The sequence below is a fragment of the Homalodisca vitripennis genome, chromosome 2 (assembly GCF_021130785.1).
Source record: "Homalodisca vitripennis isolate AUS2020 chromosome 2, UT_GWSS_2.1, whole genome shotgun sequence".
In the NCBI taxonomy this organism is placed as follows: Eukaryota; Metazoa; Arthropoda; class Insecta; order Hemiptera; family Cicadellidae; genus Homalodisca; species Homalodisca vitripennis.
The window spans coordinates 205,797,794-205,817,628 of record NC_060208.1 but is presented as its reverse complement, the minus strand read 5'-3'; the positions used below and the strand labels follow the sequence as shown (position 1 = coordinate 205,817,628).

At 33.8% G+C, this 19,835-nt stretch overlaps 1 protein-coding gene across 1 annotated transcript; it reads right to left on the bottom strand.

Moving 5' to 3' along the window:
- Positions 1-738: 738 nt before the first annotated feature.
- LOC124355309 lies at positions 739-17,887 on the bottom strand. The gene is made up of 6 exons (XM_046806401.1): positions 17,600-17,887; positions 12,551-12,655; positions 11,038-11,134; positions 8,962-9,130; positions 1,782-1,900; positions 739-1,087 (listed from the first exon to the last, which is right to left on the bottom strand). Exons 2-6 carry the CDS (start codon positions 12,645-12,647, stop codon positions 955-957), a joined length of 615 nt encoding a protein of 204 aa, XP_046662357.1. The 5' UTR covers positions 12,648-12,655; positions 17,600-17,887; the 3' UTR covers positions 739-954.
- Between the last annotated feature and the right edge of the window lie 1,948 nt (positions 17,888-19,835).

Here is a 19,835-nt window from a genome sequence, read left to right as displayed (position 1 = left end):
AAGGGAAAATACCAATGGGAAGACCAAAAAGACAGTAGAAGAAGGGGGTTGAAGGAAGGAGTTGGAGAGGATTTTCCAAGAAGCTCCCCGAGTAATAATGAAAACTGTGAAAGAACAACCCAAACCATTGATTTAAGACTTACTTAAAGTTTTAAACAACATGAATCAACAATAAACTAGAACAAACTAATGCTACCACCCTGATAGGTGGTAACATTAGGAGAGACCGGTTTGGTTCAGTAACCGACAAGTAAAAGAGGGGGTGCCAGTAAACTGAATGATGATAACATTAGGAGAGACCGGTTTGGTTCAGGAACTGAAAGGTAAAAGAGGGGATGCCAGTTAACTGAAAGATGGTAACATTAGGAAAGACTGGTTTGGTTCAGGAACTGAGTGGTAAAAGAGGGGGTGCCAGTGAACTGAAAGATGTTTACATTAGGTAACATTAGGTATGTGTACATGGTAACATTAGGAGAGACTGGTTTGGTTCAGGAACTGAGAGGTAAAAGAGGGGGTGCCAGTGAACTGAAAGATGTTTACATTAGGTAACATTAGGTATGTGTACATGGTAACATTAGGAGAGACTGGTTTGGTTCAGGAACTGAGAGGTAAAAGAGGGGTGCCAGTGAACTGAAAGATGGTAACATTAGGAGAGACTGGTTTGGTTCAGGAACTGAGAGGTAAAAGAGGGGGTGCCAGTGAACTGAAAGATGGTAACATTAGGAAAGACTGGTTTGGTTCAGGAACTGAGAGGTAAAAGAGGGGGTGCCAGTGAACTGAAAGATGTTTACATTAGGTAACATTAGGTATGTGTACATGGTAACATTAGGAGAGACTGGTTTGGTTCAGGAACTGAGAGGTAAAAGAGGGGGTGCCAGTGAACTGAAAGATGGTAACATTAGGAGAGACCGGTTTGGTTCAGAAACTGACAAGTAAAGGAGGGGGTGCCAGTGACTAAGTGCTGGAACCAACAATGACTGGTGCCATTTTGCCGTTGATCCAAGACAATGTTTGGCGGGCAAGAGTTTGCGTAGTGTTGAGAGCTTCCCAAGAGAGTCTTTGTAAGTTCTCCGGTGACAAGCTGCCTCTGCAGGTGCAAAAATTCCACAGTATAAGAAAGGACAGTTGTAAAAAGGTGTAAAATATTTAGATCATTAAGACTAAATCTAAACTTTAAAAATTTTTTTAAAAAGGCTCTGAATTTCTCGAAGTAACATCAAAGTACTTGAATCCTTCACGCCCAGTCTTCTATCATGAACCACTTCTCTTCTTCCCTTAGAAGGACTCTTTAATAAAAAAATTAACTCCACTGTTAATTCTCACTGGTAATTCCAAAGCATTAATTACTGTGTATGCTTGGAGAATAAATTTTACACTTTCTTTAATTTATTGTTATGACACAAGAATTTATGTCTATATAATCTACTAGTAGAATATACATACACAAAGATGTCCTTGATTTACTTAGTAACAAAAAATATCCTATGTCTGTGTTTAATCTATTTATTTAACAGTCAAGCTAATGTAAAAACTGTTCCGAGTAGAAAACACATACAGAACGATATTGTCCTTGAGCTGCTTAATAACAAACAATACTGTATGCCTGTGTTTAAGCAATTTATCTGAGAAACTAATGTATAAACTGTGCTAAGTAGAAAACACATACACAACGATATTGTCCTTGAGCTACTTAATAACAAACAATATCCTAGGTCTGTGTTTAAATCTATTTATTTAACAGTTAGGCTAATGTATAAACTGTTTGAGTATAATATACATACACAAAGACATTGTCCTTGAGCCACTGAATCACGATCGTGGCGTACTGCAGCAACAGAGACCAGCCCTGACTCAGCCAGCTGCTGACACTGTCAGAGACACCTGGAAGGTACTCGTTCAGCTGTGGATATACAAAGCATGACTCAGCATCATCATCCATTGATTTTGTAGATTATAAACACAGTGGATTTATTAGGAACCAATTCTTTATGTTGATAGACACATGTAATTTTTAATTTATAGTTCATGTATACAACTACCAACCGTATTCTTTGCTTGAGGTTTATTTTTGTCACTGGAAGAATATTGTGAAGGGAACAGGATTTTTCCGGACATTTGGCAACGTTCCATGAAACAAAAAAATCAGTAACACTACATTTCGCGATCTGCAATCTGATTTCATCTTCAGGTAAATAACAAACTAGGTTAAAATAAACAAATCATACCAGAGCGTTGTCATACTTAGGCGTGTCACAACGCTCTGGTATGATTTGTTTATTTTAACCTAGTTTGTAATTATGTGTTAGGTTAGTTATTTACCTGAAGAAGAGATCAGATTGCAGATCTCGAAATGTAGTGTTACTGATTTTTTGATTCACTGAACGATGGCAAATGTCTGGAATCCTGTTCCCTTTACCAACCATAACAGGACAATCATACCTTGCAATGCTACGGAACTGTTTTTTCCACAACTTACTGTTGACTCTGACAATTTCATCTATCAGCAAGATGAAGCACCACTGCACTGGCACAAAAACATGCGGAGATTCCTCAATGACAACTTGCCTCGACGTTGGATAGGGCGCACAGGACCGCTAGACCAGGCTTTACACTCTAGGTCCCCTGACTTAACACCTTGTGATTTTTTCGTATGGGGATATGTTAAAGAACGCGTTTACGTTTCTCCTTTATATTGTGTACATTGATGAACTAAAAAACAGAATGTCAGCTGCTGTAGCTTCAGTGACAGAAGACACCTTAAGAAAAGTTTGGGATGAATTCAACTATCGGCTGGATGTCGTATGTGCAACCAAAGGAGGATATATTGAACATTTATGATGCATTTTCATAAACTTCAGTCTATGTTGAGTAATTTAGTATGCAATTCATTGGTGTTAAGCCTCTCTTGCTAATAAATAAATCTATTTAAAATCAAGTAATTCTTTTAGGGACATGCTGTATTTGAATAGCCTAAAAACTGTTTCTACTTTCTTGTTCACAAATTACAGCAGTTATCAAACTCGTCTGGAATATTATCAATCATACTATACAAATGGGCGTGAAAATTAAAAATGAAAGATAGATATATGAAATTGGATCTTTTTTCTATATTAGGTCTAAATCTGTAAGAAAGATTGAAAAAGTTACATTGTACTGTTCTTTTTTAATGAAGCGTATCGACTCATCATTGACTAATTAAAAATGTTCGGTTCAATTTAGACGAGTCTAATAATTTCTTTCAAAACTAACCGAATTATATTGAAATTATTGGTCACATTTTAAATTAATTTGAAAGGGCTTTCTAAATTTTAAAACCTTTCTTTGGATACAATCCATTAAACTGGTAAAGAAAAGTAAAATTTCCATGTCCCATTTAGGCCACTACATTTGGTCTAATCTTCCACAACTCTGGAAGGACTTAACATTTGTAGAAATACCACAATTACAAATAATAAAATTTGTTAATAAAGTTTAAATTATATTTAAAATTGTATTGCAAAAACACATGATCATGTAAAACAGAGATAGTAGTAATATGACTATACCAACCATTAATTATTTTATGTCAGTTGAGTTCTCTTATCTAGATATTAAAAGAATGTTACCTATATGAAATTTGTATAATGAACTTGATGATATTGATGTTTGTGTTCTATTGCAATGAATCCATTGTAACGTCTGCACAGGACAAAATAAATAGGTCTTTAATTTTAAGTTATTATCATAACATACTTAAAAAAAAAAAAAAACAATGAAACAAGTTTCAATTTAAAAAAATGACACAATTTGAAATAGAATTTTAAATTGTATCTGATACATGGGTTTATCTTTAAGGCATTTATTACTGTTGATGCTAATAAAGGCAGCACGTGGATTACAGTGATTACAAGTTAGATATATTACCTCAACTTCCATGATTTCCTAAATGAAGAAAATTGTACACACACCAATGTTACACAAGATGAGTTGGGAAAGCAAGAACTGTTTTTCACTGATCCCAACTCAGCTTTCATGTCATCACTCCACATATAAGCACTGGTATCATTTGTTTATTGCCTTCACTGGCAACATAAAAATAGATTTATCTTGTTCTTTCTCTTTCCCGTTATCATTAAAATGATGAATGTGAATGTTAAAAACAATAACTGATAGTAATAAGATTCGTTATTCATCCGATTATTTGAACATTAAAATTGTTCAGCTGGGTGAAATTCAGATGTGTGGACGCAAAATTGTGAAAATGTTATGGCTGATGGAATGGTGCGAAAGTTCTGTGGAAATTAAAAATAAAAGAAGAAGAGGCAATGTCTCATGTTACTGAGAAAACTTAGAAATGTCACACTGATTAACAATTCAATCACTTGCAGTGTTGAAATAATTTTTTTTTATTGACAGCAACATTAACGGATGCAAAGAGTAGACAAATCGAAAGGAATAATAAAATAAAAGGTGGTACCCACAAAAAGGATCTCTGTTTAATTAATTTAAACATACTTGTGACGGGAGTGACAGACCACCTGACCCTGTGCAGCTCCTGCAGCTCTGATCGTCACTTCAGTCAACCTCCTACAATTTACAAGACTACCTCCAAAGAATCCTAGTTATGACATTGAACATCTAATGAATCCTCTCAGTGGTTAAGATGTAGGCCCAAACTTACAGAGAACTCTATGTTTTAAGATGAACTGATCTTTCAATGAGTGACCATGGGATCCCATAGGTAGCAATATCAGTATCAGTTAAACCCTCAGTCACTGTGTTGCGTACAGCTTCATATTGTTCCATCGCTATAAGTTTGGAGTCAAGTGGTACACCATGAGCAACAATCTCTGACACATGAATACCAGCTTGGAACTGGATATCAAAACGGTGCCTTGCTTTTGTCATGTTTATTCACAAATTAAACATGCACGATCTGAACTATTTGATCCAGGATTCCAAACAAAGCAGAGTCCACTAAAACAGTTGTAATCAAGAAGGAATGATATTCTATCTACCACTAAGTTTCAAACTGTCCATTAAATTTTGAAGTCTCTAGACTAGTAATTCTCCCACATTTTGTAAAAGATTATTCTGCACCATCACAAGTGATGTCGAACTAAATACATCACCACACACTGAAATTCCTGTGAACACATCCTACTGAAGCTGCAAACTTTAGTGAACCAAAGCGCTTAAAGAGCAATCGAGCGATCTCTACTATTCCAACATTATTTTACAAACCAAAAAAGTGTGATAAAGAAAAAAATAAAAAAATAACTGAAATAGTTTAAAAGGAGTTTTGTAACACAATAAAAATACAGTACTGTTTGTCTATTACTTGCTCCTGCATATGAACTATAATTTTGATGATAGAATTTTGAAAGTGATGACAATGTGAACGTTGTGTAATTAAGGCTATCATCATTTGTGGAATATTTCTTTAAAGAAAGTTTGAATTATTGTTGGTAATTCACTACAATGATGCTCCAAATATTGATACAAATTATATTGAAAAATGTGTGTTAATATATATTATTTCAAATATTAAAATAGCTTGAAAATATGTTTTTCCTCCCAAAAATGAACTTATTCTAGGACATGCATGTAGTAAGTGCACAAAAATATATCAAAATAATTACATTTTAAAATTTTTGATGCTGCAATATTATATCTAAATCAATTACTATCTGATCAAAAAAAACATCAGATGAATGGAAGATAAATATGAGGACAAATTTACACATGATACAGCGTCAATTAATTCAGAGGATCAGCGTTTATTTGAATTGAGTTTAATGATCTTCACACTTGATACACGTAATTAATAACCATCAATTGGAATCTAATTATCTTGAATGAGTAAATTAAAGTACAGTTAACAATATTATAAGCTTTAAGAGGCTTAAATTGATAAGATAATGAAAGTGGACGAATTTGTGACTCAGTAAATGACTAAACCAGATTTGGATACCACTCTGAAAAACAAACACCTATATTTCTCTCTAATTCATTGGAACTTTTTGCTTTAGCACTGAACCTTTATTATTGCATTGGCAGTGTGTATTTATTTCTCTAGAATCTAGTAGAACAAGACATCAACTAATTCAATTCCAAATTATTTAATTCAATTTGAACAGCTTTTATACAAAAATTTTATCATAATATTCACCCACACTTAACCCTTTTAGGACCAGACCAAGATTTGACATGTGCAAAGAAAATTTTTGTGTTTTTCTGGCCATGCTCCAAGAACTGTGCACATTAAAAATGTGCGATTTTTCAAGCGTTTGAGAGAAAAATCATATCTTCAGAACTAATTACTGTACAGATTTGTTTTTAGGCTTAAAATGTTTATAATTAAATTGTTCATTGTGAAAAAATAAATTTAATTCATTATATAGAAAAAAACAATTTGATTTATCTGTTTATCAAATAAAAAAATTAAAAAAAATTGAGTTTGATCTTCAATAACTACCAAAAATAAGAATAAACTATCGGTGGGAAATGGTATTTATTAGTTCTACATATAATTCTCTATAGCTGTACAAAATTTGAAAGCCCTGGAATAAAAAATAAAAAGTTTGTAAATGAATTAAATTTTTCTGTAACATTGGTTAAAACACACTTTTCAGCATTAGCCTAACATACAAAATCTTATAGGCTACTAAGGATATTATTCGGTACTTTGGGATTATACCGACCACACCAGTATGAAGAACACAAAAATATACATTTATAGAAACAAACATGATACAACGAAAAAACAACTCTTTAATTACAAAATTACAAAATTACAACGATTATCAATAATTGTTAATGGGGTCAGATTCCTTTATATGCCCCCAACGCTTAAAATTTTTTCAATGAACTTAGAACGTTATAAAACGATGTAGTTGAGTAACAGAACTAACATTCCATCAATCAACAAGCGTTTCCAGGTATTGTGATCGGTAATTTTGTCGCTGTTATCTTATCTTTCTCGAGAATCCCGATTACGGCAGGCCGCGCGGCATCACATGATTATTTAATTTTTTTGCACGGTACATAAAAACAAGTTGTGTGTGTTTTTTTTCAATAAAGAGTTTAGTTTTTGTGTTTGTAGAAATGTAGGGGTAAAACACGGAAGTACAACAAACAGCGACGCACCAGCTGAACGGGCGGCGAGACTCTGCAATCACGTTATCTACTAGACCGTTCGACTTTGACCTCTGTCTGAGGATGGGGAGGGGTTTGCGATAAGACAATTCCTGTTTTATATTGACGAAATTTTTTCTACGCTAATCTAGTAATCAGTAGAAGCAAAATGTCAAATAACGATTCATGTCTGGGTGTGGTCGGTATAATCCCAAAGTACCCTGACAACATTACGATGCAACATGGCCGTAAAATATTTTTTATGACCAAGCTGATGATTCCAAAGACGTTTAAAATTTGATATCATAGTAAGAAACATACAGGGAATAGAAAAATAGTATATTTATTCCATATAGAAGATTAAAATATCTCTTAAAAAATATGAAAAGTCCGCCGGCGATAAATCAGACGGTTGGTCCTTAAAGGGTTAAAGAAGCATTAAAAAAATCTAATAATAAATTAAAAATCCACTACTTAATGCAATAATACGAAGCATATCCAGTAAGTAAGTGCACTGAGGCTCTTATGGCCAGAAGGATTTTTTTCCGACATGTTGGCTACACTGACTGCCTGCTGTGCAGCCTAATTCCTCCTCTCTGAAATGAGACCTATTCGAGGGCAGTACGTTGAGAACTGTTGATGCGACAATATGTTTTGTGAAATATGTTAATCCAATCTCCCACCAAGTGCAAAATATGTGGCGTCTTTCCTTATCTTGTTTGGAAGGGAAAAACTCCTGTTGAGATCAGTAATGAGGTATAAAATGCATTATTTCAACAATAGAGTAAAGAAATTCATATCCATGGAGTTTGTAGCATCTCAAAAACTCTTGCCTGGTCTCCACTCGATTCAACTTGTGTTGGTCTGTCAACTATTTTGTGACCAACCTCACGGGCATTTTCCAATTTTCGAGGGTTTCTGTGACGATATTGTGTAGCAGAGATTTGAAGATTTGTGGAAATATCACAGGAAGTTCATCCACAGTCATTGTGCGATCCTTATGGAGCGTACTATTTTCAATTTTCACAATTGAAGGTCTTCCGCTCCTCTGATCATCATGGACAGAAGGACGACCGTTTTTAAACTACCGACACCACTTGAACATACTCGTACAATTCATAACTTTATCACCATATGCAGTGTTTACCTCATTATAAACCTCAAAATGAAGTTTCTTCCTTTCAAATGTCATAACAGATGAAACTGTGTATTTCCCACTTGATTTGACTTGAGGAGATTGGATTGATATTTTTCACGAAACGTATTGTCGTATCAACAGTTCTCCCTGACCAAGAACCGGTGTCATTGTGGAGGGGAGGAATCAAGCTACACAGCAGTGTAGCCAATACGTCTGAAAAAATTTGTTCTTACCATGACAGCCCCAATATACTCATTTTGGCTTGCAACTACAACTCATTAGTTATGAAGTTATAACTAATAAGCCAATATCCAACACCCATCTCTAACAACAACAATTATGCTCTAACCTACAATCTAGGGATTATAGGCTTAAATATTACTTAATAATACCAAGGGCTACAACAGCAATTGAGCAAAATAACCACATATGCTTTTTAATTACACCACATATTACCCCCCTCTTCCCCTCCCCATAATATATTAGTGCACATGAATTAATAAAAATCATGTGTTACAATAATATTGTTATAAATATAAATAATATATTAGTGCTCATGACATTCTTGGCAACATTTCTGAAATCATCCATCCTCATGTCTTCTAGAATCTTTATTTCTATTCCTGGCCGAATTACAATAACATTTTGAAAAAATAAAAACTCCATCTAAATACAAAATAACCCGCTACCACACTAGCAATACTCACCCACTTCACAACCGCTGGTTTCTTGTCCACAAAGTAATGCCAGATCTGGCTGATGTTGGCCCAAACATGGGTGGCTAGACGGGTCACAACATCTCTTATAATGATTAGGTAGACAGCCAGACTTTCTCGTATGAAAGACATGTAGCCTGGGACATGTTTTTGGCTCCACCTGTACAATATGTTTGTCACGTTTACAGAAACAAACACGATTTTAACAGTAAATAAACGTTAGTTTTATTCCATTTATAAATTACGGTTTATCTTAGTCTTGTGATTATGCAGATGGTGTATTGACGACCATCTAAGGGTACAAACAGACTGACAGCAGAGCAAAGGTTTGCGTGTATGGTACAATGGTGTTTATGGATATGAATGAACCACCACAATCAAGGCATACAGTAATATAGTAAAATGTAAAACAGTACAGTACATTACAAATCATAAAATGCTGCAAATGTGTAAATATATTGATTTATAATCGTTGGTAAGAAACCTGGTATGCGTGATGTATCAAAAATAATTCAGTAACAATTGCGTGGCAAGGCAATGCGGACATAAGGGTATGGCACACTACTATGAATTTCAACCCTCTAGGTACAAGACTTATCGTACATTTGGACAGACAGAAATAGGATTTCATTTATCAACAACTGGGACGAGAGGGTTCGCTGAATGCTGAGTCTATAAGATGCAAATAGAAAATTAAGTTCAACTTATATTCTATTTGAAAACGTTTAGTCCTTTTCCATTCGACAACACATATAATAAAATGTAAACAAACTTGCAATAATTTGTGTGCCCTCGCTTATCACATCTGACAGATTGCTGCTAAGATACGAGGTATATGCAGAAAGAAAATGTATTGAAGCTCTCACAGGCGAAGTAATTTTTTTCAACATTTTGGCTACCCTGCTGTGTAGCCTGATTCCTTCTCACCGCAACAGACAGGTTTGTGGTAAGTACCTTGAGAACTGTCGATGTGGCAATACATATCATGAAAAATATCAATCAAACCTCCTGCCCAGTGTGAAATACGCGGCGTTATCCATTATTTCGTTTGGATGGGAAAACTCAGGTTGAGGTTTGTAATGAGGTAAAAACTGCATATAGTGATAAAGCTATGAATCATACAAGTGTGTTCAAGTGGTGTTGCGAGTTTAAAAAAGTGCCTCTTTTTTCATTCCTTTTCTCTCTTATTTTCTTTTCACCATTTTATTTCATTTATTATGCTGCCTACACCTAAAAAATTACTTTCTTATCTGTGGAGTTGTCCAAGTTTATTTTTTAATTTGACTGTTCTTATTTGATCTCGTCTTTAAGATCATGTTGGTTTTTATTTTTTAAACGTATACTTAAATTTAACTAATTTGTTGTGTTTAATTGATTTGTTATGGGTTGATATCTGCCTTGAGAAAGGATCCGTCAATAAATGATTAAAAATGAGTTTTCTAAGTATAATGTTGAGGCAGAGTATTGTATTTTAACCTTTTAACTGCCATTCCCGAGATAAATCGTGCAACTGTAGTTTTGTGAACAACCACCATGCCCGAGTATACTCGTTTTCATACTATCAGCTGCTTTATTTTTGTTGTATCAGCTGTTATATTGTGTTACTTGGTGTTCTATTACGTTAGAAATGTCTAGAAGATAGCAATGTTGGTGGTGCAACCTTATGGACATTACTTAAACTACTTGGATGCCACGTGCTTTGTATCGTACACGAGTTCGTGAATGGTTACGTTGATCTTTTACAAGGTGTTTTTCATAGATAATTGTGTGATAGTGGTAATATGTTGTAATTATTTTAAAATTGATATTATTTGAGGTGTTTGTAAACATCGTTATTGTTTACTCTATTTATTAAATCTTAAATAACGTATGTCAAAAACGCCTAAATATAGGAAAAAAATACTCTGAGCTGGGGGTCTTAGTATGTTACTGTAGTATGGCGCTCGGATCTCAGCGAATCCAGGAACGAGGGGGTTAAAGGGTTATTGGGTCAATCATAACAATATATTATTAGGCTATTTGTTCCACATAGTAGAGTTGAGCCTTATTTCAAGAGTTCGCACATACCTGTAAGCCTGTTGTGAATAACTCCTAAATCTTGTCAGAGCAAGTTCACCGTAACGCAATACTCCACAGTCTCTGAGAAAAACTCCTGTTTTTGAAGCTGGAAAGAAAGAATCTATTATTGACTTTTAAAGCTACATTTTGGGCACATACAAAGAGAGCCAAAATATTAACCATGGCCGTATTGCAAACAGATATAAGATACTATTAAGTTTTTCAATGGTGAATGTAAACAATTTTATTTTTATAAAAATATATAATATAAAGCTTTACATTGTAATAATGCATTGATATTTTGTAAAATGATTAGAAACATAAAAAGCATTAGAATGTAAATTATGACAAGAGTAACAACTGGGATATCTGTATCTTTGGTTGGTAGGCAGATATAACTAGAATAAATCCAACCAATTTAAAATGGTGGAAGTTTTATTAGAAAAAATACATGTGCTATTCTAAATGTTAACACTAAAAATACTAAAGTGGTATTCATTAATTATTTAGGTACTTTGGGATTATACCGACCACACCCAGACATGAATCGTTATTTGACATTTTGCTTCTACTGATTACTAGATTAGCTTAGAACAAAATTTTGTCAATATAAAACAGGAATTGTCTTATCGCAAACCCCTCCCCATCCTCAGACAGAGGTCAAAGTCGAGCGGTCCAGTAGATAACGTGATTGCAGAGTCTCGCCGCCCGTTCAGCTAATGCGTCGCTTTGTTGTACTTCCGTGTTTTACCCCTACATTTCTCCAAACACAAAAATTCAAGAAAAACATTACCAAACAAAAACTAAACTCTTTATTGAAAAAAAAACACACAAAACTTGTTTTTATTCTTGATCACACTCCGCCACCCAAAATGTGAGTGCCTCCGGCCATCAGCGCGGGCTTCGGCAGCACCGCTGCCCCGCGCTGACGTCAAGAAAAACATCCCTCGAGATAGTACCTATCAGTAAAATATCAAATTCTAGAGGGGCTGATCAGAAATATAAATTGAATTGTAATGGAAAGGCAATTATGTACTGTGCAAAAACTTAAATAATCATGTGATGCCGCGCGGCCTGCCGTAATCGGGATTCTCGAGAAAGATAAGATAACAGCGATAACAATACCGATCACAATACCTGGAAATGCTTGTTGATTGATTGAATGTTAGTTCTGTTTCTCAACTACATCGTTTTATAACGTTCTAAGTTCATTGAAAAAAGTTTAAGCGTTGGGGGCATATAACGGAATCTGACCCCATTAACAATTGATAATCGTTGTAAGTTTGTAATTAAAGAGTTGTTTTCTCGTTCTATCATGTTTTTTTTCTATAAATTTATATTTTTGTGTTCTTCGTACTGGTGTGGTCGGTATAATCCCAAAGTACCATTATTTATTACCTTCCTTCTATTCTATTGGTCCAAAGCCAAGTTTTTCCTACCACTCACTTTAAATCGTCAGCTTGGACAAATAAAATAATAAAAGCCAATTAAGTATACTCCTTAATATATTGCTCGAACTTACCTCTAAAACTGCCATATTTGTTGATGTCATAAGCCACAAACCCAGCAACAGCAACAATAACGAAAACACTCAATCTGCTTCCCAGAAAAAAGCCCATCTTGTTCTCTAAAACAAATAATTTCAAAACATCATTACATATCATTCCTTATTTTACTATCATGCCTGAATATTTTAGGATGAATTTTAAGGTAAAGTCATATGAATTGAGCATAACTTGTAACTTATGGAGGAAAAAGCCTAATTATCTACTATACACTTAATGTACTATATTGTAAATACAAAACAACAGAGAGTCACTACGCTTTACAGACAAAATAGTATTGAATATCAAGTATACGTAATCAATGAAAAAACTACTCAAGGAAATCCACATAACAACAATTTAAATCATTGATACTTCACTAGTAAGTACACTAGGGGTGTTATGAGGTCCAGAATATGGGTTGACTCAATTTGGGATAAGAATAAGAATAATTTATTCACACAACAGAACTCAAAGGTTTTCTGTGCAAGTCAAAACATCAGTATCAAAAGTAATTATAAAAAAGCAAACAGAACAACTGTTCACAATAGAGCTACAATTTAAAGATAAAACACAATAAATTCTTGTAACAATTTAAAGTTATTACTACTACAAAAAAATCAGTCTAATCAAGACATGGGTATTACGAGAGCCTCGTGGAGACTGTAGAAAGCCTTCCCGATCAAGTACAATTTTAAATAATTTTTGAAACTGTTTACATTTCTTTGAATTTTGATTACATTTGGAAGTAAATTGTAGAGTTTGGGACCAAAATAAAAAATTGAGTTTTTGAAAAGGTTGAGTCTGAAACGGTCTGAAATTAGGTAATTTCTGTGCCGTGTGTTATAATCATGATTTAAATGTAAGAAAAGAGTTTTATTTTGAAAAACAAAAATTGTTGAATGAAAAATGAGAAGGGAGGCCAAGGTAAGGATCCCACTAGATCGGAAACACTCTCTACAGCTCTCATCTGGTCTCATTCCCCAGACGACTCTCAATGCTCTCTTTTGAAGAGTGAATACTCTATTAAAGTTGACAACACTAGAAAATCCCCAAAATATTATTCTGTACCTCAGCTTTGACTCAAATAAGCCTAAGTAACCCAGTTTAAGAACTTGTTCTTAGGCAAATGTAGAAAGACACCTCAGGGCGAATGTAGCTGAATTTAGGTGCTTCGATAATGTGTTTATATGAGTATTCCATTTCATGCCAAAATCAAGATGGACCCCTAAGAAACTTACAGAAAAATTGCTACTTATTGGATTGCCACCAAATGTATAAATATTAGAAAGATTTTGGCAGGTTTGGGAATAAAAGTTCCACAGTGTTCGTTTTCGAAGTTTAAGAACAGGTTATTGGTGCAGAACCAGTCAGAAATCAAAGATGATATGACGTATAACGTATACTAAAGTGACAGTTATTTAGAATAACGCTAGATGTCATCTGCGAAAAGAGTAATACAGGGTACTAAAGTGACAGTTATTTGAAATGACTTTCAATAGTGTCATCTGCGAAAAGAGTGACAGCAGCTTTTATGGTTCTGTTGAAATGACTTTCAATGTGTTTTGGAAGATCATTAATGTACATGAGGAATAGTAGGGGTCCAAGGATAGATCCCTGAGGCAGAAAAATCCGAAAAATGCTGCTGGGATTTATTGCTGATTTCAACACATTGAATGCGCCCCAATAAGTTTTAAACCACTGAAGTACCAATCATCGAAATCCATATCTTTCAAGTTTATCAAGAAGTATATGATGATCTACAACATCAAATGCCCTGCTGAGGTCATTACGTCAGGATAGTACCTCCCCAGGGATGTCACTACCTCTAGTGCCACTCAAGACTAATAGGGGATCCGAGCCGACCTATGTTGGTTCGGATTAAAGCATGTGGTGGCACTGCTTACGCAAAACCCCAGAATCTAGACTAGTGCTCCAAAAGAGCACTCTGCGACAGTTTTTGTCCTGCCGCCTCACAGTAGTGATGCCAGTTTGAGTACGGTTAGTATTGACTACTCTATCCGGAATTATGGGGCTCTGACCAGATGGACCTGTTATTTCCTCTGCATGTACTAGTGGACTTTTATGGAGTCTGGAAAAAAAAAACCAGAAAACCCAAGAGATCTATTTCTGAAACGGCTACAGCAGGAAATTGTTTCCGGCAATTTTCACTCCCTATCACCACTAACCACTAAGACTCAACAATTGGTGGTTCTAACTTAGAAGGGTGAGTCCATGAGGTGCCTAAAGTCCTTTTCAAATTATATTGGCAAATGGTAAAGGAACAAAAGATAGCTAATGGCACCTGGGTTCCAGACAACGAATGGAAGAGGATAAGGGGCAAGAAAAGCCCCCACTGAAGAGACACCTGAAGAGAATATAAAAGACATAACATATCTTTTCAATAACACCTTCATCTTGAGTAATTTGCATTATATTAACAATGTTGAAAATGGGCTTTTTTTACTTTTGAAAATTTATTAGAATCATATGTATGCACATGATGTGCAAAAATCATATTTTTACATTATGTCACCCCACCAAAGATATAAAGCTTCAAACTTAAACAAAAAGGAAGGAAACACGTTTTAAGGCTAAAACTCAATTCTATGTCAGTAAGCTATGCCATCTAACTGGACAAAAAGTTTGAACTATGATAAATCACCCCTTTTTTGTTTTTAAATTTATAAAAAGTTAGATTTCCAAATTTTTAATACGAAATTTTGGTGGCTATTGGAAGTGGAAAATGTGTATTTAGAGCTATAAAGAAGATAACAAAATATTGTAGAAGAGATCTTTCTGAAAGGAATGGTGTTAGTTTGAATAGCATTTAATCTAAACCAAATAAAATCAAATTTAACGCTAATATCTGCAAAGCCAAAAATCGTTGGATAATTTTGGAAATAATTTTTAAACCTCTTATGAGTATGGTAAAAATATATAAACAACTAAAATATAAAAAAAATTATCAAGCGATCATAATTGGAAAAATCTGGTCCGCTTATCATACTCTACCCAAAATTTTTAAAACAGTGTTTTACGTTAATAACATTAAAAATCAGGTATAAGCTTTTCAAACTTTTCATATAAATGTAGAATAATTAATAAAGACAAACTAAACAAAATTAAAGCTCTAGCAGCTATTGTATAAACAGATTTATGATAGTTTGAATAATGTCAGCAAATTAGTGTATTTCACTACAGCGTTCTTCAGTCGTAACACGAGTCAATCAATCAAAATATGTTTTATTCGTCACTATTACAAAAATATATTGAATGGTGTCCAGTGCAAGAATTACAACACACCTAAATTTCAGAATTAAAACCCAATTTTAATATTTAATATTTACATGAAGTCACTTTAAAATCTTTATAAAGTGTGTTTATAGTAATTTAAATTAGTTAACTAACTGTTCAAATTAACCAGTATAAATTGTTTATATCAATGGTGGGTAGACTTTAATAAGCGGCCTACACTCGTTATTCAATTGTTATTATCGAATGGTTCGATTGTTTTTATCCGTAGAAAAAATGTTATATTACAATTGATTTAACTTAGCATATGATTTGAACTTGTTAGTTATAGTAATTTTAATGTAAATAATAAACAACAAGAAGTACCTAACTAAAATTTTTAAACTTTGAAAATAGTGATGAATGTGAGGAAAATATGTGAGATATTTCTCACAAGTGACTGTTTAAGTGGCTTCAACATGTGCGTTTGGTTCCTGGTGGGGAGAATTCTTTCCTCCATTTCACAAAAGCGGTTACTCGTTAATATCAAGCTGGGCAAGTTGTAATATTGCAAGGTTTCTTTGATATCTAAGTCTAGGCCATAGTTGGTTTTGTTGTTTTGTAATGTTACTGTTACATTTGTTTTTAAAATTGTAGGTAATGTACAAGATTCGGGTAGGGTACGATAAGCGGACCCGGTTTTTTATATTGAAGAATATAGTCATCGTACTTAATATTCGCATCTCAAATCCTAGACTATCAATCGATATAATAGTATCTATAGTCCTCAATAACAATCATATGTTTTAAATTAAAATATGAATTTAATATTTACAGTGATCAAACAATTTATTATAACCAAAATTAGGAAAACTGAAGACGACCATATTTACCCCTCTCACAGTTACAGTTGTTTCTTTCCCACAAATTTAACATAATGGATTTTTCGGTATGAGTCCATTTTGACTGCCATTTTTAATAATCAGAATTACTTATGTAAAATTGAAATATTATCCTACGTGTATTATTTTAGAGTGTTTACAGCTGTTGATATAGATTATTTAAGTTAACAGTTCAAAATAATTAATCAGTATCGATTGATTATATTGATGGTTATGATTAAGTAATATCGTTTGCCAATTTTGATATAAAAAACCGGGTCCGCTTACAGCACGAATCGAATAACGAGTGAAGGCCTCTTATTAAAGTCTCCCCAGTCCCCTCAATGGCTCAATGGTTACTAAGTAATATTGTTTGTTAATATTGATATAAAAACCGAGGCCACTTATTTTACTCTATCCTTAATATGTGGTAGAACCACACACAACACATTGACTAGATTCTAGTTTGTTGGCAAGTGTAGCTACCTTTACATTAATTATTTACTTAGACCACTTCACACTATTTGCCAAAATTTCAACTTAAAATAAGAAAATAAATGAATAGGACACTAATACAATAGATATAAAAGGGAGGAATAGAAGGGTAGAAGCACCTCAATTGACTAGATTCTAGTTGATGATAACATGGTTATCATCAGGGGTTATATTACCCCTTCTATTTTGAGATGCCTTTTGACAGCATGTGTCAGACAATTCACACAAGTAAATAGTATTATAGTTATACTTCCTTATAATATTTCCTTTTGCGAAGTGAAAATAACTTACTAGAAAAACTAGTAGAAATCTAATAACAATAAAATGCAAGAGATTGATTTTCTTTATCACTGAAAAGTTAAAATCATAAGGTATTATTTAAAAAATTATTCCGTTCAGAATTACAAGAGAACTTACGTGTAAAAACTTATCCTGACGCCCTTATAAAGCCTTGGAAAGATCAACAGTAATGAATTGAAACTTAATTGTTATATTATTTATTCTCTCGACATAAAATTGAAAAATACGTTACACCTCAACCAATCTATAACTTAAACAAATCCGTCTGCTAAGTGCTACCTTGATTTGTCAGACGTACACGTCAGTTATCTGTATAGCTGATTACATTCTGGAGATTGGAGAGTATCAGAATCAGCTGTAATATTGCATGCCGGAATCCGCAGAATCAATATTAGCGAATTTACCGCCATTGATGAACAACCTTAGACATATGCAAACTCGTATAAGTGCTATACGAATGTTTACCATGTAAAGCAGTACGTTGTATATTATTGCACTGTTTAAATCAATACTCAAAATTTAAAAGCTCTAGGTCTTCACAAAATTAATTTACAATTAATTGATAAAATATTTGTACTTGAAAGACAGTTAAGAAAGTTTTTTTTTAGTAGGATGGGGAAACCTTCAAAATGTTCCTCGGCGGCAGACCGGCCTGTCTGGCCGGTATGTCTGATTCTTACACACTAAGGCACGGTTTAGAATCTCAGTATTGTTTGCTATTACGGCAAATCGTCTAAGATTGCTGCTTAACGAGGTTCGAATATTTCATTTTCATCCGGTTCATTGTGACGGGTGATGTCTGTGTGGTAAGTCTGACATATATATAATATATATATATATATTATATATATATATATATATATATATATATATATGTTACACGTCGTCGGAAAAGGTTGTGGAATTATACCCCTTAGTCATCGCAAAAGCAACCCATGATGCTTTTAAGTTTAACTTGCAAACAAAAGTAACGCCAAGGTGTTTGACTATACTAATCCACATAATCGGTTCATTATTAAGATTAATAGGGCATGGCGCTGCCCAAGGAATTTCTTGCTTTTTCTTAAACAAATGGCATTACTTTTATATTTATTGTTTTGACATTTTCCACTTTAAGTATTGATAGGTAAATTTCAGATAATAAACTTTTATTAAACATAGATCATAGAATTATAGTTAACACAGTATGGCAGTGCCTGAGAACACCATGGCAGTTAGTGTGTTAGAGTGATTTAATGTTTCTTGTTTCTTGCTCTTCATCTGGAATAATCTTGTATTTATTATAAAATGTATACAGTTTTTCTTTTGTATTTTAGGTATTGAATGCTCTTGAATATATAGATTTTTGCTTTAAGATAATTTAATCTTGTACAAGTTAAGCTTTTTTTTTAAATTCAAAGAATTAGTTAATAATTTACCACAATTGTATCAAACTATTGTAAATTTACTGCACACAAGATGATGTTGAGTGGTAGAGAGGGCTTGATAGCCCTAACTGCGCCTCTTTAATAAAGGCATTTTTTATTCATGACGGATTTAATCAAGGTCGCAATTCTTAGAAGGATCAAGAGCCAAAAGGAGAGCAACCGACTTTTTAAACGGTAAGCGTACAGTTACACAGCGGGTAAGCTGCGAAATAAACTAGAAAACATGCAGTTAACATGCTCACAAACAAGGCCAACATGAAAAAGCCCGCTATGAAGATCACTCAAGACTCCATCGAGATCATATCTCTTAAGATTATAAACAAATTTAAAGTTCTCAGGTTATGAGATTCTTGAGTAGGTGTAATCATAATAGGTATACAGTGTAGGATGGCATGGTTCAATAGTGAGGGCCCAAAGCAGTAGAAACAGTAATTAGTTGCCGAGATCTAAACACCACATCAAAAAGGATACCTTTAAGGTTGAGAGTGTTATTTATTAATTTGATATCCAGAAAAGAGGCAAAGTATCGCATTGCTTTTTCAGTTGAAGATGTTGATTTAGTAGCATTTAGGACAAAGTTAAGAAGGTTAATGTCACCAACGATGAGGGTAGCCTTGAATGAGGAGGAGCCTAATATAGAATCCTCAATAGCTTAGGAAAAGGCGTTACAAACATTTTCAGAGAAATGATGATGGTTTATAGATTAAGCAGATCAGAAAGCAAAATGCAGCGGGCTCAGCTTTTACAGTGACAAACAAAGCTTCACATGATAAATTGGTGAGGTTAATTTTTGCAGACTGGAACTCCTTCCTCATGTCAATCCAAACAGTAGCACCATTGTGTATTAGGCTATCCACATAAAATCCTCAACAAAAATTTTTATAATAAAATATTGAATTTTTTTATTTAATCTACGAGCCTAAAAT

What these genes read in the sequence shown, in the direction of transcription:
- LOC124355309 (XM_046806401.1), bottom strand. Translation starts at nt 12,647, where the DNA reads ATGGGCTTTTTTCTGGGAAGCAGATTGAGTGTTTTCGTTATTGTTGCT. An exon ending in CAAATATGGCAGTTTTAGAG is followed by an intron (nt 11,135 to 12,550) that starts GTAAGTTCGAGC and finishes CTTTCTTTCCAG; the next exon opens with CTTCAAAAACAGGAGTTTTT. An exon ending in TATTCACAACAGGCTTACAG is followed by an intron (nt 9,131 to 11,037) that starts GTATGTGCGAAC and finishes CATATTGTACAG; the next exon opens with GTGGAGCCAAAAACATGTCC.